Source organism: Nyctereutes procyonoides, unplaced genomic scaffold (assembly GCF_905146905.1).
Source record: "Nyctereutes procyonoides isolate TBG_1078 unplaced genomic scaffold, NYPRO_anot_genome, whole genome shotgun sequence".
Taxonomy (NCBI): domain Eukaryota; kingdom Metazoa; phylum Chordata; class Mammalia; order Carnivora; family Canidae; genus Nyctereutes; species Nyctereutes procyonoides.
The window spans coordinates 8,826,028-8,850,299 of record NW_026575121.1 but is presented as its reverse complement, the minus strand read 5'-3'; the positions used below and the strand labels follow the sequence as shown (position 1 = coordinate 8,850,299).

Genomic DNA, 24,272 nt, shown 5'->3' with positions numbered 1-24,272 from the left:
ACACACCAGAAGGCAGTGGTGTGATACATTCAAAGGAATGAAAAAAACCTTGCCAACCAACAATACTGGCAAAGTTATCACTCAGAAGTGAAAAACAGATAAAGAGTTTTCCAGGTGAGCAAAAGCTAAGTGAATCATCACCACTAATCCGACTGTATGAGAAATGTTAAAAGGACTTTAAGCTGAAAAGAAAGGGTGCAAATTAGTAATAAGAACATGCATGAAAATACATTTCATTGGAAAGGCAAATATATAATAAAAATAGTGGATTAATCACTTATAAAGATAGTATGTAGGTTAAAGGCAAATATATACGCTATTTTTACTGCTTTTAATAATTATAATAATTATGTAAGGGATTACAATAATAATTTTTTTAAAGATTTTATTTGTTTATTCATGAGAGACACAGAAAGAGAGAGGCAAAAAAAAGACAGGCAGAGGGAGAAGCAGGCTCCATGCAGGGAGCCTGATGCAGGACGTGATCCCAGGCCCAGGGATCATGCCCTGAGCCAAAGGCAAACACTCAACCACTGAGCCACCCAGGCGTCCCAGGGATGACCATAATTAGTTAAGGGATATGCAAGACAAAAAATATAAGATGTGACATGCAAAACCATAAAACGTGAGGGAGAAGAGCAAGAATGTTGAGCTTTACAATGGGATTAAATTTAAGTTGCTATCAATTTAAAATAGGCTGTTGCAAATATATTATTTTAAGCCTCATGGTAACTACAAGGAAATAACCTATAGTAAATACACAAAAAATAAAGAGAATATAAACATAACACTAAAGAAAGCCAACAAACCACAAAAGAGAATAAGAAACAGAAAAACTACAAAAACAGCCAGAAAACAATTAACAAAATGACAATAAACACATACCTATTAATAATTACTCTGAATGTAAATGGACTAAATTCTCCACCAAAAGACATAGAGTGGCTAAATGGATAATATACCAAGACTCAACTATAAGCTACAAGAGATTCATTTTAGATGTAAAAATACACAGACTCAAAGTGAAGAGATGAGAAAAGATATTTCATCTAAATGGAAACCAAAAGAAAGCTGAAGTAGCTGTACTTATATAAAACATATTACTAGTAAGGAAATTCAATCTTTAATCAAAAAAACTCTCAACAAATGAAAGTCCAGACCAGATTCTACTAGTGAATTCCACCAAACATTCAAAGAATTAATACCAATCTTTCTCAAACTCTTCTGAAAAATAGAAGGGCACTCTTCAGAACCAGCATTACCCTGATACCAAAACCAGACAAGGAAGGAAATTATAGGTCAATATCCTTGAGTGAACATAAATGCAAAAATTCTCAATGAAATATTAGCAAGCCATAATCTAACAGTAAATTAAGGGAATCATACACTATAATCAAGTGGGAATTAATGCAAGGATACAAGGATGGTTCATTGTATTCATTGTCTGCGAATCAATTCAATGTGGTACACCACATTAACAAAGTGAAGGATAAAAATCATGATCATTGCAACAGATGTAGAAAAAGCACCTGACAAAATTCAACATCCATTTATGATAAAAAAAAAAAAAACTCTCAACAAAGCAGTATAGAGGGAACATATCTCAACATAATAAAGGTCATATAAGACAAGTCCACAGCTAACAACATACTCAATGGTAAAAAGTTTAGAGCTTTTACTCTAAGATCAGGATCAAGACAATGATGCCCACTCTTGCCACTTTTATTCAACACAGTACCAGAGAAATCAGACAAGAAAAAAAAAGGAAATTGGAAAGGAAGAAGTAAATCTATCACTATTTGCAGATAGCATGATATTATATATGGAAAACCCTAAAGACATCAAAAAGCTGTTAGAACTAAAAAAAATTCAGCAAAGTTGAAAGATACAAAAGCAATACAAAAAAAAACCTGTTGGTTTTTCTGTACACTAATAATGAACCATCAGAAAGAGAAAACAGTCTCACTTACAATTGCATTAGCAAGAATAAAATACCTACAAATGAATTTAACCAAGGAGGTAAAAGACCTGTGTACTGAAAACTGTCAGACATTAATGAAAGAAATGGAAGATACAAATAAATGGAAAGATATTCCATGTTCATGGATTAGAATAATGTTGTTAAAATGCCATACTACCCAGAGTAATCTACAGATTCAATGCAATCCCTCAAAATTCCAATGGCATCTTTTACAGAAACAGAACAAACAATCCTAAAATTTATATGGAATCATAAAGACCTCAAATAGTCAAAAAGTCATGAGAAAGAAGAACAAATTTGAAAGCATCACAGTTTCTGATTTCAAAGTATATTATAAAGCCATAGTAATTAAAAAAAAAAGCTGTAGTAATCAAAACTGTGTAACATTGGCAGAAAAGATACATAAATCAGTGGAACATAATAAAGGGCCTAGAAACAAACCCCTATATATCAATGTCCAATTAATTTATGACAAAGGAGTCAAGAATGGAGAAAATATGGAGAAAGGACAGTCTCTTCAATAAACAGTACTGGGAAAATAGACAGTCACATGCAAAAAAAATGAAACTGGATTGCTATCTTTTACCATACATAAAAATTAACACAAAATTATTATATTATAAAATTAAAGACTTGAACATTAGGCCCTGAAACCATAAAACTCCTAGAAAACATAGGCAGTAAGCTCTATGACATATGTCTTAGTGGTGATTTTAGAATCTGACACCAAAAGCACAAGCAACAAAAACAAAAATAAATAAATGGGGCTCCATCCAACTAAGCAGCTTCTGCCCAGTGAAGGAAACTACTAACAAAATGAAAAGGCAACCTAGTGAATGGGAGAAAATACTTACAAATCATATATCTGATAAGGGGCTAATATCCAAAATATATAAAGAACTCATATATTTCAACAGGAAAAAACAAACAATCCAAGTAAAAAGTGGGCAGAGGATCTGAATAGACACGTTTCCTAGGAAGACTTACAAAAGGCCAATGGGTACATGGAAAAATGTTCTACATCACAGCATCAGAGAAATGTAAGTCAAAAACCTCATGAGATGTCACCTCATACCTGTTAGAATGGCTATTATCACAAAGACTAGAAATAACAAGTGTTGGTGAGGATGTAAAGATAAGGGAAACATTATGTATTGTTAGAATGTAAATTGATCCGGCCACTATGGAAACTGGCATAAAGTTCCTCAAAATATTAAAAATAGAACTACCATATAATCTATCAATTCTACTTCTGGGTATTTTTTTGAAGAAAGCGAAAACAATAATTTGAAAAGATATTTGCATCCCCACCTTCACTGCACCATTATTTACAACAGCCAAGGTTTGGAAACAACCTATGTATCAATTGGTGGATGAATGGATAAAGAAGATGTGGCATATATAGACACAACGGAATATTATTCAGCCATAAAAATAATGAATGGTGGTTCAGTGGTTGAGTGTCTGCCTTAGGCTTAGGTCATGATCCTGGGGTCCTGAGATTGACTCCCACATCAGGCTTCCTGCATGGAGCCTGCTTCTGCCTCTACCTATGTCTCTGCCTCTCTCTGTCTCTCTCATGAATTAAAAAAAAAAAAAAGAATAAAATCTTGCCCTTTGTAACAACAAGGATGATCCTAGGGGGCATTATGCTACTTGAAATAAGTCAGACAGAGAAAGACAAGTACTGTATGATCACTTATATATGGAATCTAAAAAATATACATGTGTATATTTGAAATATATAAACAAAATATATATGACATATATATACTAAAAAAAATAAAACATCTAAGCTCATAGATATAGAAAACACATTGGTGGTTGCTATAGGCAGGGGGTAGGGGTGGGAGAAATGGGTAAGTTGGTTTTGTTTTTGTTTTTCAATTTAAAAAATTGAATAAAAAAGAAAGCAAAACATCTACTGTAATAGACAATACTCAAACAATTTTTTTAAATAAAAATTAATGCTGTGGTTGTAAGTTATATAACCAGTTAGGTCACTGATACCGAAAACTTGAAATAGTCCACCTAAGCAAGACAAAGCCACTCATCATTACTTACAAAGAGTTTTTGTAATTAGCTCAAATAAATTTTCACTATTGCTTTATGTAGGGTTGGCTTATAATTTAACATAATATTTAAATTAATACTTGTTAATAATGTAAATATCATAAGCGTTCCAAAATAATTGGAGATTTCCATGGAACATTTTACACTAAATTGCTCTTAATCATTACCTTCAAAGATGTATAACTTTAGAATTAGAAATATATTATTTAGTTCCCACATTTTTTATTTGAATTAGGACAGGATATAATAAAAGAACAAGATTAAAGTTGTTCACAATAGCCACGAAGGAAATTACATTGCTCTTCTGTATCTGGAAAAATAGGCCAACCATAAGTAGGTCACAAAGGCTCTACGTGGGGTTTGGGGGAGGAAATCTATCCCAGAACAATTAATATCCCTATTTCTTTCTCTTGGTTTTCTGTATCAAAACAGTAACAGCCTCTTAAGTCCTGAAGTTATTGAAGCTCCCTATTTGTGGAAAAGGCAAATTAACTGTTTGCATTTAATACATGCTGCAGATATTTTTCTAGTTTGTTACTTGCTTTTCTTTTTTTAACTTGTTTTATTGATTTTTTTTGACATCTCATACATTTTCCTCTTACTTGTCAAATTAAGCTGTACTTTCAGAGTTCTTTTCTTAGAAAAACTGAGAGATTTTTCTTTCCTTCAAAAACAGATGAGTATTTCTGAATGTTTATCTTTGTAGTTTTTATTTTTTTTGAAATGCTTTCAGATACACAATTGAGCTATGGTTTTAACAAAGCTTGAAGTAGGTGGGCCTGCCAATTTATTGTCCACTCTGGAACACTTTAACGAATCAAAAGAGATGCTGTTAATAATGAGAGACAACAAACGTAAACAGGAACTATTTTAGGGCCTATCTTACGCAGGCCAGTGTGTGTGGTTACCCTAGTTAAAAGGGAGTCCTACAATACCCTTTATTCTGGGTTCTAGTGATAATATGGTCTGGAGACTTCTTCCTTCTAAAATGAAAAGTTAGGGATCCCTGGGTGGCGCAGCAGTTTGGCGCCTGCCTTTGGCCCGGGGCGCGATCCTGGAAACCTGGGATCGAATCCCACATCGGGCTTCTGGTGCATGGAGCATGCTTCTCCCTCTGCCTGTGTCTCTGCCTCTCTCTCTCTCTGTGACTCTCATAAATAAATAAAAAAAATAAAAATAAAATAAATAAAAAAATAAATAAAATTTATTTAAAAAATAAAAAAAATAAAAAAAATAAATAAAATGAAAAGTTAGTGCCAATTTCCAGACAACATTTAAGCCCTTCCAGGGCTAATCTGCGTGAGAAATAGAAAAGCTGGAAGGAGCACTTGCATGGCCAGATAAAAAAGCAATGTCAATCCTGAAAAATAATTCCAACTATAGTTGCATTCTTCTATCCTGTACTCATGTTCTCCTACTTCACACCCTCATTCCATCTAACTTGATTATTCAAATCGACAAACATTAGCTAAGGCTAAGGTCACTGCCTACGTAATTCTTCTCTTAACTTCTTGGCCCACTTGAGTACTACAGACAGTTTCTTAAAAGTCTCCTCTTCCAGATAGATGTCCATCTCTCCTGAACCCTCCCACCTGTCTAACAATTTCTCTCCATAATCTTTTAGGTGGGATCTTTTTGTACCAATTCCTTAGGTACTGACTTCCCCCATGTTCTTTCATTTGCTCTCTCTCAGTATCTTTTCACATGATCTCCTCAGGAGTCAAGGGTTAGGGTAGAGTAGCTTGTGTCTAGTTGCCCACGGGCACCCACCCAAGGGAGATGGAGGGCTGTGTGCAGAGTTGGGTATCCATGTGTTGGTGCCTGATGAGCTACTTCTGACTACTCTCCCCAAATCCTCTCACCCATTCCATTGCTTCAGCTATCAATTCTATGCTGAACTTCAACAGCAAGACTTTCCTCCTCAACTCCAGCCTCATATTCTGAGCCACTATCAAACTATGTCCTTGGTTACTTCCCAGTCTCCTCAACCTCAACGTATCCAAAACTTGTCTCATTACTTTCTCCTCAACCTCACTCCTTAGCCTGTATCTTTTACCCCCATTAATAGCATAACTTCCTACCACCTGACCAAACCTCAATCATCATCTTCCTGCGTACTTCATTCCTCCTTTATCAAGAGCCAGGTAAACATCAAGTCTAAGCTATTAAGTTACCCAAAAGTCAACGGTATCTCTCCCTTCCTTTCAATCCCCAGTTTTCATTTAGGTGTTTGCATCTCCGGCCTAGATTTTTATCAGCCAATTTGGCTTCTCTAACTTCAGTTTCTCCTTGAGGCAATGTGCTCTTTATAGTACGGACAGTCACTTCTTCGTTCAAAATCATGTCACTTCTTTTTTTTTTTTTGAAATTCCTTAAATGACTCCTAATACCTTTGAAACAAAGGTTCATCCTTACTGCCTTTTTCTTTACTTGCACTAAAGGCTACTTACTTTTTTGTTGAGGTATGCTTGACATTACAACGTTAAATTCATTTTGAGTTGTGCAACATGATTGAACGTTTATATACTGTGTGAAATGATCTCCACCATCTGCCACCTTGCAAAGTCAGTACAATAGTATTGATTATATTCCCCGTGCTATACGTTACACCTCCATGACTTCTTTATTTTTTAACTGGAAGTCTGTATTTCTTGACTTCCATCGCCAATTTAGCACCCCACCCTACAGAACCCCTTTCTCCTTCTTATCTTCTTGATTTGGTCTTAGCCTCATCTCCCGTCACTCTCCTCCAACATTATATTAAGTCAAAAATTAGAGTCATTTTCTGTTCCATTTACTTTTCCACCAGACTATGTGCTCCCTGAGGCAGAGTCTTGCCTTTCATCTTACACATAGTTCAGTAACTCTACCCACTGCCTAAACAGACCTGCTATGTGTCCTCTCCACTCTACCCCCTTCGTTCAGATCCTTCATCCTTCCTAACTTGCATCTAGACTACTGCCACAGCTCCCTCACAAGTCTCTCTCTGTCTATAAGTTGGAATCAACTTATAGACAACATTAAAGAGCGAATGCAAAGTTACCATGGGAAATGTCCTTAACACCTTTCAGTGGTTTCCTCATTTCTTTGAATAGCATCCAGATTCCTTAATTAGCAAGGCCAACATGTTCTGACCCTTTCCTAACCCACTGGCCTCATCTCTTGTCACTATTCTACTTGAAACCTTAGCTCTGTGCCAGTGATAATTAGTTATATGTAGCGTCCTAAATGAACTGCTCTGTCACATATCCAAGTCTCTGCAAATGCTGATCTCTCTGCCTGAGAGAGCCTCTCAACTTTGACTGGTCAACTCATTTTCCATGATCATTCCAATCTGGGACCATCATCTCATCAGTGCTACCACAGTTACCCGTGTGTACTTCCATCACACTGTAATCATGTGTATTTTCTTGTCTTTCTCCCCTGACAGACCCATGTAATTTGAGCCCTGGAGCTACACAAGTATGTGTGTGTGTGTGTGTGTGTGTGTGTGTGTGTGTGTATGTGTGTGTGTATGTTTATGTGTATGTATTTTAATCTCTTTATCCAAATACTTCAGAACAAGGCTCGATACATGGTAGACATTTAGACATTTTACACATTCTTTAATGACAGATTTAATAAAATGATACTCCCAATTATGAACATTCAAAATCTTATTCCTTCTTTATTAATCCACTGAACACACATTTGTTCAGCATTCACTATATGCCAGGCATGTGCTATTTGCTGAAGACTCAAAATAAGGAAAAATAGACTTGACTTTAGGGGTGTGGAAAACACATTTAGAAAATCTATTTCAATACCATGTGGTCCTAAGGGGATCACAGAACATAGAATAGCATAATACGGAAGCCCCTAAATATTCAAGAGACATCGAAAAGTACTGCTTCGAAATGAAGTACAGCATAAAAGGAAACAAAAACCTATGCAACAAAAGCAAATTTAATCCAAAGCCACAGTTCCTTGAATTGGTACAGCTAAGATTTTTCATTAATGGTTAATTCACAATGCTTGATGAAGCAAAGGTACATCTGGAGACAGGATACAGCCAGTCCCTCAGGGCTGCTGTGTAAAGTACACAGCAGCCCTGCGGTCCTCAATGTCTATGTCACAAATACCATGGCAACAGACACTGTACAAGGGCACAATGGCCCTCCCTGCTACTGAATTTCCTACATTCTTAGTTGCTGGGAAGTGTTTTCAACCTTTGCTACCATGGAGTTTTTTGAATTGTCACTTATAACAAAGTTTCCTGGTTCTTTTTTCTTTATTCCTTTCTACTACATGGACACTGTGTGTGATGCCATCAGTGCTTAGAAATAGTAAATTTTCCTTATAATCATGTTTTTGTCTTTCTTTGACAGGCAAGGTTCTTTTCCTCCTTTGTGTTTTAAAAGTATCTTTATTATCTGTTCATTTGTCCACTTCTTGTGTAAGAGCATTAATGCTCTGGAAGAAAGTAAAACCTACGTTAGTTAATGGGCTATAGAATAAATATATAACAAATACAGGTGATGCCTTTGCCTATGTCATAGGGAGTAATTACAGTTTTGACAGATTTCAAAACATTGGATCGTGATTTTTATTGAGAAAGAATTTGCCCCAATACTTCTATGTTGTTAATATAATATAGGGATATAAATTATGGTACTAATTGAACAACAAATATGATTGAGAAATAACAGATAAAAACCTTTTTTAATTTTCCTAACTCCTCAGTAGAGTAAAAATAGTAAGAAGTGGGGGTGTGGGGGTGGCGCAGTCAGTTAAGTGTCCAACTCTTGGTTTTCAGTTCAGGTCATGATCTCAGGATCATGAGACCAAGCCCCAGGTAGGGCTCTGTGCTCAGCACAAAGGCTACTTGGGATTCTCTCTACCTCTCCCTCTGCCCCTTCTGCTCATGAATTCTCTCTCTCACTCTCTCAGAATAAATAAATAAATCTTTAAAAAAGAAATAGCAAGTTCTTCTAACATAATTTAAGGTTTTTATTTACATGCATATTAGGGACCAAATATAGAGAAAATTTTAAGTATATTTCTTTTTATAAAATAAATATATAACCACTTGACATAAAATCTGGAAAAGAAAAAATTCTTCTACATTATGGGTAATTTTCTCTGGAAAACATTCTTATTAAAATGAAGATTTATAGTAAAGATTTCTGGGGATAGACTTATTTCTGTGTCTTAGTAGAAGGTCCATAATTATTGGTTAATTTACAAGTAAGAAATTATCTATCTTCCTCCCTTAAAAAGAAAAAAAAAGACAAATAGAGAATAGAAAAATATTAGGGATTTTCAGGAAAAGGAAAGGAATATGAGGAAAAGAACAGGACACATCCTCTTTGAACTACTAAAAGCAAAAGAGAGGATGAGTATTAGCTCATTCTGCTTTTAATTTAATGATATATTCACTTTATTTGCCTGGAATCTAGTGCATGTGCACATATAAAATCTATTACTCTAATCACAGTAGCAACTCTTCCAATTTTCAAGTGTCTTTGAAAAGAGTTTAAGAGTTTACAATGCCTTAATATGTTTCAACATCTCATTTTGCATCATATGAATTGAACTTAGCAAATTACAAAAGTAATTAAACATCAGTTTCACTGCAGAGTTAATTACCACAATGTAAGAGGTGATTTATCCATAAGTGCAAAGCAATGATCTTACCTGAAGGTTGTCATAGAACAGAACATCAGGCACTTTCATTTTCTCATGGGTATTATAGATCGGTGCACTAATGGCTCCAATCCTCAGATTTCCAGATGCTATTTCACCTAAACATTTCACACAGGATAAAGAGTTACTTGTAACCAAGTTCAATGCAAACATAATGCAATACAGCATCTTTAACATCTTTGGGACTCATTAACGAATTCCAATTTAACATTTAAAAGAAGTAAGCTTGAAGGTAGTAATAAAACACAGATTTATGTAAGATGCTTAAAATGTTTCAAAATATAACAAATTTTACATAAAATAATGCATGTAGCAAACAACATATAGATAAAATTAGAGAAGAACTGCCCCCACCAGAACTCAGTGAAGCCACCTTCATAAGCTTGTTTTGTCAGAGACTATAACATATAAACAAACCAAATACATATTCAAAAGTTCTGAAGTACTCTGAATATCATTTCTGGGGACCCATGAATAACTCCAAATGAGAACCCCCTAAAATTCTAGTAAAAAAATATTGATTAACCAACTCACCCCAGACCCCTGAAATTACTATTTCCAGGGATAGTCCAGGAGATCTGTATTTTTAAATAAGCATCCCAGGTATTACACAGTTATTCTGTGACAATTACTATTTGATGTCTCCTATTTGCTTTAAATAGTTGGTCGAGAATAGAGTATGAGCTCATTACAGCCAGCAAACCCAGTAATAAATCTGAAGTCAAAGAACACATCTCATTTGCGTTCTCTCCAGTAAAGAGATATACATGTTCACGGCCTGACATATTCCAAGGTTAATAATCATAACATTAATGGTAGTAGTTGTTAGAGTATTACTGATGATCACCATAGGAGCCATCACTTACTAAGGACCTTCTTGGGCCAGATCTCAAACCAGATCTTGGGCCTTTCATTGTTTTCTCACATAATTTCATGTAATTCTCTTAACAATGAGACAAGAACTATGAGGAAGCTAAGGACATAAATTAAGTAATGTGTTAAAACCACCCAGCTAACATGGGCAGAGCTAAAAATAGAACTTAGTATAGTCTAATGTTCTTTCTGCCAAGTGGGGTATGTTTAATCCTTTGACTCCAAATAATACTCCATCCTGTGGAAATACCCGAGTAAGCGGACAGATTACTATGATGCCTTAAACAACGGATCCATCTATCCTGCCCCCGCCCCGTCCTTCAAATAAGAAAACTGCCCTTTTGTGCTAAAGCATTTTGAAAGACAAGTGGAGAAAAGTAACATCTGTGTTCTGGAGTACTGCAAAAGATTTTGACCTAAAAATATCAACTGTCACCCTGTTTAACCAGTGCGGAGTGCAACACATTTACCAAAGCACAGGAGACCTCTTCCTCCAATAGATCCTTGCCATTTCCCTTTTATTTACACATTCTACAGGGATGAAAACCCATAAGCCGTCATGTTGAGAATCTACTGTTTATTTACTACCAGCAGTTCTCTGAATCAGATCCAATATAAAATTGTACAGAGAAAGACCAGGATTGTGGCAGGGACTTTACTATATACATGTATATTGAGATGACACACATGATTTCAAATTCAAGTGCATCTGATATCATCTATGGTTTAGTTTATGAAACACATCTGTTCAGTAGATTTGGGGCTTTAGGACAATTTAATACACTCAAGTAATGTTTATTGTTAAAATTTCAAGCTTGGAAAGGGAAATGCATTCAGAGGCTGATGGTACTTGTACTTCCTTGGGAGAAACCTGCTAGCTATCTAATAAGAAATCTCATAGAATGTTATTATTATAGTCCATTTGTCAAGGCCCTTAGTCTGGAAGACTCAAAACCTAATTTTGTCATATCAACTGAATGCAAACCTGACTCTCAGAAGAATATTAAAGTCATATATTCTGATCTACATATAAATTCTGATATATAGGGGATCCCTGGGTGGCTCAGCGGTTTAGCGCCTGCCTTTGGCCCGGGGCGCAATCGTGGAGGCCTGGGATCAAGTCCCGTGTCAGGCTCCCAGCATGGAGCCTGCTTATGCCTCTGCCTGTGTCTCTGCCAGTCTCTCTCTCTTTCTATGTCCATCATAAATAAAAATTAAAAAAAAATAAATTCTGATATATAAAAGAATAGAAAATATTACAATGCAATGAAAACTGCAACTTTTATAAGGGCCTATGATACATTGGATGCCCTATCAGCATATTATTTGGAGGGAAACCTATACTGAAAGCCAAATCCTCATCAGAATATTATTTGGTGAACCTTGTCCTCCAAACAAGGAGAGTACATTAAATGAATTCTCCTCAAGACAGATGACATTAAAGATAAGTGGAACCAGATGAGTCAAAAGTCTCTTAGGTTCATTAGGCCCTATGCAAGGCTTAGATGGAAACTGCTAACACTAGCTTGTTACCAAGACTGAACAAGTTATAGTCAGAACAACCCAGTCCTTCAGTGGATGTGTTAAAAGATGCAGGCAAGTAACATTATGAGTCACAGGTCCCAGAGTTATTGTCTCTTTGAGCTGGCTCTGCATATCTACACCCAGATCCATCAGTATGTGGAGTTTATAAGTTTACTCAAAAAAAGTAATCTCATTTCTTTATATATATAAGACTTTATTTATTAATGAGAGAAGGAGAGAGAGAGAGAGAGAGAGAGAGAGAGAGAGAGAGGCAGAGACACAGGCAGAGGGAGAAGCAGGCTCCATGCAGGAAGCCTGATGTGGGACTCGATCCAGGGACTCCAGGATCACGCCCTGGGCCGAAGGCAGGCGCTAAACCACTGAGCCATCCAGGGATCTCTCATCTCATTTCTTTAACACCAAATTCCTGTCTCAGTGTAGCTCCAACTATTAAAAACATCTACTACAAAGAGGACCACAATAAGTCCTTGTCAGACAGTGGCTCCACATTGGATTTTTGATAGAATATGTAATTACCTCAAAAAATAGAGAACCTTTTGCTGTGCTCTAATTGAAGAATCAGGAACTTCTACAGGAAAAGCTAAACTTTCCCAAAGCTCAAAATACTTATCGTTACCCAGAAGAAAAGTCCCACAAAAGACAATATAAGTGGAAACAGAAGGAGTAAAAAGGCATGAAAATGGTACTCTGAATATTATTTTATTTTAGATCAACCTAGAACAGTTTCCTGAACATATCCCTTAGGACACTAGTGGTCCTCAAAATGTAAATGTTGGACAAAGAAAATAGAATTCTAGATTCTATGGTGAAATATATTTGGGAAAAAAAGGTAAAACCAAATCATGCAAGTTTATTTATGGCAGGGACTCTTAGAGCCTTGAATATGTTTGTGCCAACTGTGAATCTTCGGAGGAGGACCTATATCTGGTATGCACTGAAATAAAGGAAATATTCTGTTTCTAAAAAAAGATTTTATTTATTTGAGAGAGAGAGAGAGAAAGAGAGAGAGAATGTGCACACAAGTAAGGGGGTGGAGTAATGAGAGAGGGGAAGTAGACTCCCTGCTAAGCAGGGAGATCCCAGGACCCAGAGATCATGACCTGAGCGTAGGCAGGCACTTAACCAACTAAGCCATGCAGGTGCCCCCAAATAAAGGAAATATTCTAAGATTTAATTTGTAAGTGGGTTTCAATTTAAAAACAAATAAATAAAAGATTCTTTTCTTCAACCCAATACATAAAACAAAGTAGATGGAAAACAAAGCCACTTTTTATTGAAATTAAAATAATAAATAATACAAATGTTTGATAATTATTAATTCACTTAAAAAAGAAACAAGTCAAATACTTACATTTGTAATTCTCCAGTTCTGGTTCCTGATGATTATCTGTACTTATTTCTATTGCAGCATCTGCCAAGTTTTTTTCTAATGCTGACCTCGCAAGGCTTGGTAAGAACCTGGTGGGGCAGGGAGGACAGAATGATAAAGTCAAAGCTTACTGTGATTCCTAAGTATCTTTCTGGCACACACACACAAACTCTTTCTCTCCTTCTCTCTGTTTATCTCAATACAATCAATTAAGGAAGATGAGTCTTGAGCCATGAAATCCAAGTAATAAAAAGTCTTAAAATAAATATAAACTTTAAGTACCTGTGAGGATAAATATTTGTTGATCTCCTCTAATAAAACTTACTTGTAATTAGCAGTATTCAGGTATATACAACATTTTATAGGATAAGACTTAATTTACTTTTTAAAATGGATTTAGTGTACCTCATAAATCTTGTTTAACTGTTTAACTGGACTACCAAATTTTCTTAAATAGATAAAACAACACTTTAACCTGCTCTAACCTGGCAATCAGAAATTCAAATTAGTGGATTAATGATGTTTACTTTCTAACACAGATTATTCAATTTAGGATTACACAGTATGGTCTTTCCTTCCATTTAAAAAATATACCTGCTTGTCTATTCTATATATATGCTGTCAAAACAACAATCTGGTGAGTGGCAAGAGGCATTCTTCATCGACAGATAGATTGTATGAGCCTCATGGGCTTACATCATGAAAATGAAGTTTTCCACCTACCCAAATCAAGTTGAATCTGGAATTTATGATCCCAAGCGAGCCTGCAGAAATGATTTTTAACCTTTTACCTGTGCTATCCTACTATAAAGTAACTGCTATTGCCACAATATTCCAAATAAACTAAGAACATAACACTTTAAAAAAAAAAAAGATTTTATTTATTTATTTGAGAAAGAGAGCTGGAGAGAGAGCAAGAGTGTTGGGTGAGGGGGGTCATGGGTGGGTGGAGGATTAAAGGGAGAGAAAGAAGCAGACTCCCCACTGAGTGGGGAGCCCAATATAAAGCTCAACCCCAGGACCCTGAGATCATGACCTGAGCCGAAGGCAGATGCTTAACTGGCTGAGCCACCCAGGTGCCTCGAACATGACATTTCTAACTTAGGATTTCCATAGCTCTAAATCCTTGGTGGTGGCTCCTACAGCCTTGAGTATAAGCTCTAGCAAAAGAGACACTGGTGTGAGCAAGGCAGCAAAAGAATGAGTGTGTGAGGAATTGATGAATTTCCTGTCCCTGTGACAGAATTCACATAGATGACCCTGTCCCCCACTTGCCTCCTCATTTTGGTTCCAGGCTATGATTGGGGGGATTTCTATCACTCTGTGTCGGTAGCTCATCAGTTGAGCATCAAGTAGGACTTAACTGTTGTGCATCTCTGACCTTTCATCGTAGTTCCTAGATTGTCACCTTTTTTAAAACCAAGGCCTCACTTCATCTTTCAGACCCAATACCTGGGCTTTCATCTTGTTTCCAGAGCCCCGGTCTTGGCACCATGTCTGACCTGCCCATCTCCACACATTAGTGTCCTACCTAGTGACATGAGGTCCTACAGGTGTACCTCCATTACTTCCTGTCAGACCACCTTGATCAATAATAACCACTTTCAAGTTGAGACTATGTGGTATTCCCAGAAACCCCTGACATCTATACAGCCTGTTCTCAACACATCCTCATTGACTTCTGTACTGGGACATTTCTAGACTGCCCTCCGAAGCCCATAGGGAACTGCAAAAAAAGGGCATATAGGCATCCCTTCCATTGGCAGTGACAGACACATTGCTTGCCAAAATATGATACTCTTTTCTACTGAGATTGAATGTTTCAGAATTATTCTCAACCTCACACCCAGACAGCACTACCACATAATCAAAGGTAATATGGAAGCTGAAATATATTTACCTCTAGAATCTACATTTTAAAAGATACCGGCTGACTCCACAAATGAGGAGAAAGTATGTCAGGTAGTATGAGGTCAACCTTAATTTTTTCTAGGTTTCAATTTTTTCTAGTTAATGACTTCCTTTTCCATTGCTCACTGATATTTTCTACTTGCTTTTTCCTCTCCTTCTGTGGCCTTTTGTAAAATAAATGAGTGAATGAATGAAATATCACCCTATCCTACTTTCCTAGAACAAAAGCAAAGGCATATCCTGTTGTAAAGTTTTATTTTTTATTTTTTTTTGTTGTTGTTGTAAAGTTTTAAAGCGTATTTATCATTATAAGCATTAGTGCCTTTTAAAAATCATTATCATTGTTATCTTCATTTACTACCAGCAATAAGAGAACTGGAAAGTCTCCCGTCTCTATAGTCTTGGTTCTAACAAAAAAATAAAGATTCAACCACATTCTGGGAAACACAGAAACAGAAGTAGTTACCCATGGCTAACTCAAATAAATGTGTCAATGTCACAGAAGTGAGATATAATCTTTGGATTAAAGAATAAGATAGGATGGTAGCATGAGAAGCTAGAGTAAGGATGGGGATGCTCCCAAATTACCAGTGCAGGAAAGATGGATGTTGCCATTAGTAGTAAGAGTGGGAGAAAAAGACTGTGGGTCTCAGAGGTTATCAGACAGCCTTTTGACTTCTATTTAGAGTGTGTAATTAGTTAATTGATACCCGTGATTTTAATATTAAGTTTATAAACAGCATTGGAATATTTAAGATGACATATGGCTCGGGATGTGTGGGTGGCTCAGGGGTTTGACTGCCTTTGGCTGAGGGCGCGGTCCTGGAGTCCTAGGATCCAGTCCCACATCCAGCTCCCCGCAGGGAGGCTGCTTCTCCCTCTGCCTGTGTCTCTGCCTCTCAATCTGTGTCTCTCATGAATAAATAAATAAAATCTTACAAAAAAAAAAAGATAACATGGCCCATCCTATTTATAACATTAGTTTATTATATGTGAGTTATTTACTTTTCTGGGAAGGTTTTGTTTGTCAATTCAGACAGATGAAGTACTAGAAAAGGAAAAAGGGCATATAAAAGTTATTAACAAATTTCAAATGTTTGAAGGTACTTAACTTTAGCCAAGATATCTGGAAGATAAATGGAACCAAACAGTTTCCAAAGACCCATTAAAATAATTCAGATTTGCTAGACTTATAGAGTAAGCTGAGTAACAAAAAAAAACTAAAGATCTAGGTTTCTGAAATTATAGTCTTAAAACACTCAACAGCAATTTTTTTTTAAAAAGTAGGCTCCATGCCCAGTATGGAGCCCAGTGTGGGGCTTGAACTCATAGCCCTGAGATCAAGACCTGAGCTGAGATCAAGAGTCATATACTTAACTGACTGAGCCATCCAGGTGCCCCGAACAGCAATTTTTAAAGCTAGAAGTAAATCCCTGAATAGTCTCTCCCGAAAGCAAAATCATTCTTCAGAAGAACAAAAAATACACATCAACAATAATTATAATCATTTCATACTGTGTATGATTAGTCCTATCAGGCTCATGATTTTTAAAACATTACTTAATATAAAGAGTGGGAATTTTATATAGATGTCATTCATTTTATGTCACAAGAAAATTCTTGAAAAATATTGTATGCAAAGTAAGTTTTTGGTGAATGAAAATTACCCCATTACCTCAATGTCAGAGACAGTTAATCTTCATTTCTAATTTTTATAATTCTGCCTCAAATTTCAACGCTAAAGAATCATCACCCCAAGATTTTCTATAAGTAAATACTGTAATGGACTGCAAAATGCTTGAGTGGAATAGGACTCTTATTATAGGAACTGCACATTAACTCTTCTACAATAAAAACTTTTGGAATATAAAAGATCTGATAACTTTCTAACCTTCTAAAGTTTCTTCCCTTTGGTTTCTTAGGTTTTCAACTATCCAGAAAATGAAGTAGGCATTTAGCTCCAAGACTTGGTGTACATATTAAAGTATATGAGAGAAGGAAAAAAAAATAGTATATGAGGATCAAGTACCTAGGGAACTATTCCCTCAGATGAAGAAATGTTCCAATCTGAACTCAACAGGCATAAACAAATGAAAAGTATTTTAAAAATTAAATTAACAAGATTTGAAAAGCCAAGCTAATAGTCAATAAATTTAATGTTTAACAAATTTACACTAGAGCATTTCTTTTGTTTTGTCTGCTAAATAATAGACTTCATGAATATAAATTATATCAATTAAAAATTTTTTGTGTGTGAAATTCAATTTCTTTTCACTGCTTCAATATGGAATAAGGTCATTAAAAAAGAAGAAAACCTTTATGCACCAATAATTTTCTTTTTCCTTTCTGTGATTGTGGTATTCTGAATAGAAGGTTAGTAAAAAAGGTTTTTTAATTTGTAGGCTTGCTAAAGCCAACAGATAATGCATAAATCAAGATAGCTGTTTCACTTTTTGCAAAGTGCCATAGAGTGGTAATAAAGTAGAGCTTAATGTGGTCAGTTGATAACACTGGAAAAATTAACTTATATAGTGAAATATTTGTGAGTATAAAAAGTAAGCAATTTTAAGTTTTTTAAATTGTTTAAAACTATAAAGTATTTCAAACATATAGAAAACTACAGGGACTATTAAGCATTTAATTTCTCTCCATCCCTGGAGATAATTCTCACCCTGAAACTGGTGTGTATTTCTCTTGTTCATATTTTTATTTTGCTATATATGTATGAATTAAAAATAATTGCATTTTTGTTGTATTAACATTTTTAGAGATGGCAGTATATACCAACTCTCCTCTTGCAAACTGTTTTTTTTTTAATTTTTATTTATTTATGATAGTCAGAGAGAGAGAGAGAGAGAGAGAGGCAGAGACACAGGCAGAGGGAGAAGCAGACTCCATGCACCGGGAGCCCGATGTGGGATTCGATCCCGGGTCTCCAGGATCGCGCCCTGGGCCAAAGGCAGGCGCCAAACCGCTGCGCCACCCAGGGATCCCAACAAACTGTTTTTTTTTCTACTTGATATTAAACTGTCATGATTGATACACATAGAGCTACTTCATTTTAACTACTGTTTAGTATCTCATTACATGAATATTTCAATTTATATATTCATTCCCTACTGATGGACAGATAAGTTATTTCCAATTTTTCATTATTACAATGATGCGATGAACATTCTTATACATGCCTCCTTATCCATTCATTTAAGTCTTTCTCTGAGGTGACATCGAGAAATAGAATCCTCAACTCAGAGTATTAATATAGTTAGGCATAAAGATACTGTGAGATAACTCCAAAGTGATGACACTTCCCTTCCAACAGTAGTAATATAATTACATTTTCTTCTATTCACAGAAAATGTTAATTTTTATAGGTAAAAGTTATAAGAGTATAAAATGATAGCTGATTTTTGTTTTAAATCTCATTTCCCTGATTAATAACGAAGTTGAGCATCTTTTCAAATGTTTATTGGTCATCTGAATTAACTTCTGTGCATGCCTATTCATCCTTTGTCCATTTAGGGTTGATTCTTTCATCTCTTTAGTTTGTATACTTTATAGTCCCTGAATACCAGTCCTTTTGTGATTACAAATTTTATCAAAGATCTCTTGGTTTGTGGCTTATAACTTATAGAGTGGCTTATAATGTTTCTGTCATATATCTGGATTTTACTTTTTGTATGAGATAAATGGATATTTTTCATTTTTAATCATCTATTGACAAGTCCATCCATTCCCACACTGACTTATAATGCTACTTTTGATATATACTAACTTCCCACAGATGTGTGGGTCTGTTTCTGGTCTCTGTAGTCTATTCTAATAATCTATTTGCCTTTCCTTGCACCAATATCATACTATAAGCAATGAATATAGTTTTATAAAGGATCCTGATATCTGACAGAAAAAGTACAACTCTTAATGTTCCTCAAAATTTCCTCTGCTATTATTTCCATGCCAATTTTGAGATCAGCTTGCCAAATTCTGTATATCCTTAGTAGTATCCGGCTAGATCATATCTATATAAAATTTGGAGTAAAACAGCTTTACAATACTTTCCTTCCATGAACATGGTATAGCTTCCCTTTAAGTCCTTTTCAGCTTTCAATAAAGATTTATGCTTTTCTCCATAAAAGCATTACATGTCATTAGACTTACTCTTAGGTGCTCAAAGCTTTCTACTATCATTTCAAATGGGATTATTTTTAAAAATTAGACTTCCTCAATTGAATGTTAGTGGAATATAGGAATGTCACTGATTTGGATTTATAAGTAATCTCACTAACTCTATTTTTCTTTTTTTTTTTTTAAGATTTTATTTATTCATTCATGATAGACAGAGAGAGAGAGAGGCAGAGACACAGGCAGAGGGAGAAGCAGACTCCATGCAGGGAGCCCGATGTGGGACTCAATCCCGGGTCTCCAGGATCACACCCTGGGCCGAAGGCAGGCGCTAAACCGCTGAGCCACCCAGGGATCCCCACTCTATTTTTCTAATGACTTATTGTTTCTCTTGAATTTTTTAGGTAGCCAATCAGATAACTTTGGGCAAATGCTCTGGCTGAAAGTATAGAAAGGTGACATTCTTGTTCTGCTCCTAACTCTAAAGGAAATATAAGTATTTTATCATAAAGACGTTTGCTTTAAACTTTTGGTATATATCCTTTATACCATGACCTGAGCTGAAGGCAGATGCTTACTGACTGAGCCACCCAGATGTCCTTCTTTTTTATTATTCTTTTAATATGGTTTCATGCAAGTATGATTTTGTAAAAAAATTTTATAAGCCAATATTTTATATAATTTCCAAGCAAGTATAAAAAATATTAGTGTAGACTACAAAGATACTAGTTTTGTTAAACTTAGGCAATAGGAGAGTACCATCAAGCACGGAGAGTTCCAATGGTAATTTGGGAGGTGCTCAGTATAATGCTGAAGAGCACCAGTTCAGAAGACACATAAACCACCATTCAAATCCCAAACCCACTTTTACTTATTTACTACTCTCGGACTTGAGCAAGTGACTTAAATAGTTTTCTCATCTATAAAATTGTTATGCCTAAGTAGGATAAGATATGTTCTAATAACTGAACACGAGATTGAAATAGCTACATATTCAGGCAATACTTTCTCCAGACTTATGGGTATTGACTATTAATTAAACTTATGTTACCGTTTTAGCAAAGACACAGAAACTTGAATTTAGTGAGAAAGAGGAATATGGTTACCTGGAAAGGCAGGCTTTAGTAACTGCACTGTGAAGATTTTCATTAGGGTACTGTGACAGTCGACGAGAAATCCGCAACAGCTGTCTGGTAGAAAGTGATGCTGCCAGTGACTGTGCCTGTCAAAAGGCAAAGACAGCCTGTTAAGAGTCTTGTTTCAACTTGCTGAGTCACTTTAGATGAGTAGCAGAGCAGAATTCATTATTCCTGAAGGACAAGGCCAAACTTAAAATACATATGTACTGTTAATGAATTACAAATAAAAATAAATGAAAACCAATTTACACTTAACAACCTTAAAGATTTTTTTTTTTAAAAAAAGAATCTATAAAAAGTGTTCATCAGTTAAATTCAATAACACTGTTTTCGTTGTGCTAAGTGCTGAGAATATATGTTTTTTGGGTGGAGGGGAGAGGAGGTTGGATGGAGGAAAGATGTTACATAATACAGGTCACACCTGACTTACAAATAGCTTTTATGTACAATTAACTATTTGCTCTTTTTTTTTCCTGCCTCCACAAAACCTAACTGTTAAGACAGCTTGAAAATGCTCAGAGCTTTAAGTAGATCTATGGCTTCTGATACAGAGAAAAGGAATTGTGGACAATTTAGGTTTCTGACCACAGAGGTGTCAACCAGTTTGTCCTTTGGGTGGCAGCTTGCAGTTTGAAATCCTTCCCTTAAACTGCCAGAATAATTTCACTTTGTTTTCTTATTGTTTAAAAAAAAAAAAAAAGAAAGAAATTCCATTAATAGAGCTGCTAGTATGGAACTCAGGATATGTGAGTATGAGTAAGTATTTGTTGACATGGTATTGAAATCATCCTAGTGGGCAGTGTAATGTAATGATAAAGTTTATCACTGTTGGAATCTGACAAATCAGGCTCCCATCTATTAGCCTGGTGGATTATTTGACATTTTCAAGCCTTGGTTTTCTCATATTTAAGTTGGCAATAATAATGCCTTCACTTTTAAGGCTGTTAAGAGTGTTAGTATCCACAGTCTATAAAAAACTTACCAAATTCAACACCTAAAAAACAAATAACCCCGATAAAAAGTGGGCAGAAGACATGAATAGACATTTCTCCAAAGAAGATATCTAGAAGGCTAAAAGATATATGAAAAAAAAAAAGCTCAACTTCACTCATCATCAGGGAAATACAAATCAAAACCATGATGAGATATCACTTCACACCTGTGAGGATGGCTAAAATTAACAACACAGAAAACAACGATTGCTGGTGGGGATTTGGAGAGAGAGGGACCCTCTTACACTATTCGTGGGAATGCACATTGGTGCAGCCATTCTGGAAAACAGTACGGAGTTCCTCAAGAAGTTAAAAATAGAACTACCTTACAACTCAGCAATTGCACTACTAGGTATTTAACCAAAGGATTCAAAAAACGCTGATTCAAAGGGATACATGCACCCTGTTTATAGCATCATTCTCAACAACAGCCAAATTATAGAAAGAGCCCAAATGTCCACTGACTGATGAATGGATAAAGAGGTGGTATACACATAAACACACACAATGGAATATTACTCAGCCATAAAAAATCTTGCCATTAGCTGTGACATGAATGGAGCCAGGAGTATTATGCTAAGTAAGTCAGAAAAAGATAAATACCATATGATTTCACTCATATGTGGAATTTAAGAAACAAAACATGAACATATGGGGAAAAAAAAAGAGAGGCACACCAGAAAACAGACTCTAAACTACAGAGAACAAACAGAGTTGCTGGAGAAGAGGTGGTTGGGTGGGATAGATAAATGGTGATGTAGATGAAGTAGGGCACTTGTGATGAACACTGGGCATTGTACTGAAGTGTTGAATCACTAAATTCTACACCTGAAATTAATATTACACTGTATGTTAACTAACTGGAATTAAAATAAAAACTTGAAACAAAAAAAGAAGAAAGAAAGAAAGAAAGAAAGAAAGAAAGAAAGAAAGAAAGAAAGAAAGAAGAAAAAAGAAAAGGAAAGAAAGATAGATAGATAGATTGATTGATTGTTCTAAAGCCCTTAGGTCAGACACATAGGTGTTCAACAAATGTCAGCAATTTTTGTTGAAAGCCTCTTCAAAATGGAAAAAAAAAAAAATCTAACACAGGAAGGGGATGTGACTTGTACTTTAGATGAAAATTTTTTTTAAAGATTTTATTTATTTATTCATGAGCGACAGAGAGAGAGAGGCAGAGACATAGGCAGAGGGAGAAGTAGGCTTCCTGCAGGGAGCTTGAGTTGGGACTTGATCCCAGGACGCTGGAATCACAACCTGAGCTGAAGGCAGGTTGTGCAACTGAGCCATACTAGGTGCCCCTAATATGAATTTAATGTATCGGATTATTATTGGATTAATTCCTAATTTAGATCAGCAACATTAGGAGACAGCAGTTTTCACTGAAAACCAGAAAAGAGAACTTCTGAAGCAACTTGCTCTTTAGGTCAGAAGAGGCCAGGGTGAAATGTCACAGGAGGCGATGAGGGCAGTACAGTGGCCCTGAGCCCCTAACAGAACACAGAAGAGGACTCCATGAAGTTAGCAGAGGGTTCAGGATAGATGGTGGAAGGATGCCAAGATGCCCAAGTCACCTCTACTTGCTTACTCCGGCATTTCACTGAAGGTAGTCTCTGCACATCCAGGAAAGAACAAAGGGCACTGACCTCCTCCCGTGTGTATTTTGTAGCTCCAGGAGATGCTGGTGTGCTGGAGCTACTATTATATTTCAGCTACAAGATGGGTTAAATGGTCCTTTGGGGACTAGATTGGGAGCATGATCATCATTTATGATGTATCCTCTTTTCTATTAAAGAACACATTCTATGTCTCAAAGAATTCATTTACAAGCAAACATTTGGTTCATCCTTGTTTTCGACAAATTTGCATTCTAGACAAGGAGACAATATTTAAATATAAGAAAGTATAAATTGCAATTCAAACTAGCATATAATTTAATGCCAACATAAGCGAAGCACTTGACAACTGCTAGAGGGGCTTAAAATTAAAATGTTCAAGCGGGCAAGAGAAATGCTATGAACAAAGGCATGAGAGCAAAAGGAACAGAAATAGATGCAGAATGTGAGGAAACTGGCCCACTTCTACTAGAACGTCTTGCTGGGTGACAAAGACCTGATACTTGGAGGAGTTTGGTCTTACTCTAAAGGCAACAGGACTTTGATACGTGCAAAGCGGTAATGGGATTTTAGAAAGATTAATCTGGCGGTCGCACACAAAGTAGCTGAAGGACAGAGAGACCTGAGACAGGAAACAGAAAGTTACTGCAGTGATCTGTCAATAAAATGATAAGGTACAGAAAGGTTACTGGCAAAAAAAAAAAAAAAAAGACTGGAGAGAAGGAATCAACAAATATTTCAGGGAACTTGGCACCAGATGGATATAAGAAAGAAGGAAGAATTGAGAATAAGCTTATTTCAGCCAGTATGATTTAAAGTATCAAAAGCTAAATATGACCTAGCAATTCCCATGTGGGTCCACAAAAAATTCCCATTTTAATCATAGCAAATGTTTGATAAAAAACTCCAACCTGAGGATTCTCATGATGAGAGTTCCAATAATCCCTATGGTAACTTCCTCACGTA

The 24,272-nt window shown here is 35.9% G+C and overlaps 1 protein-coding gene across 2 annotated transcripts in view; it reads right to left on the bottom strand.

Moving 5' to 3' along the window:
• Window positions 1–24,272, bottom strand: part of VWA8 (von Willebrand factor A domain containing 8) — a 342,943-nt gene that overhangs the window by 190,987 nt on the left and 127,684 nt on the right. For both annotated transcript variants that reach the window (XM_055335701.1, XM_055335702.1), the window contains 3 exons: window positions 20,666–20,781; window positions 13,509–13,615; window positions 9,731–9,837 (listed from right to left, as the gene is read on the bottom strand). In XM_055335701.1, the coding sequence (XP_055191676.1) occupies window positions 9,731–9,837; window positions 13,509–13,615; window positions 20,666–20,781 (330 nt within the window). The remainder of the gene's footprint in view (window positions 1–9,730; window positions 9,838–13,508; window positions 13,616–20,665; window positions 20,782–24,272) is intronic.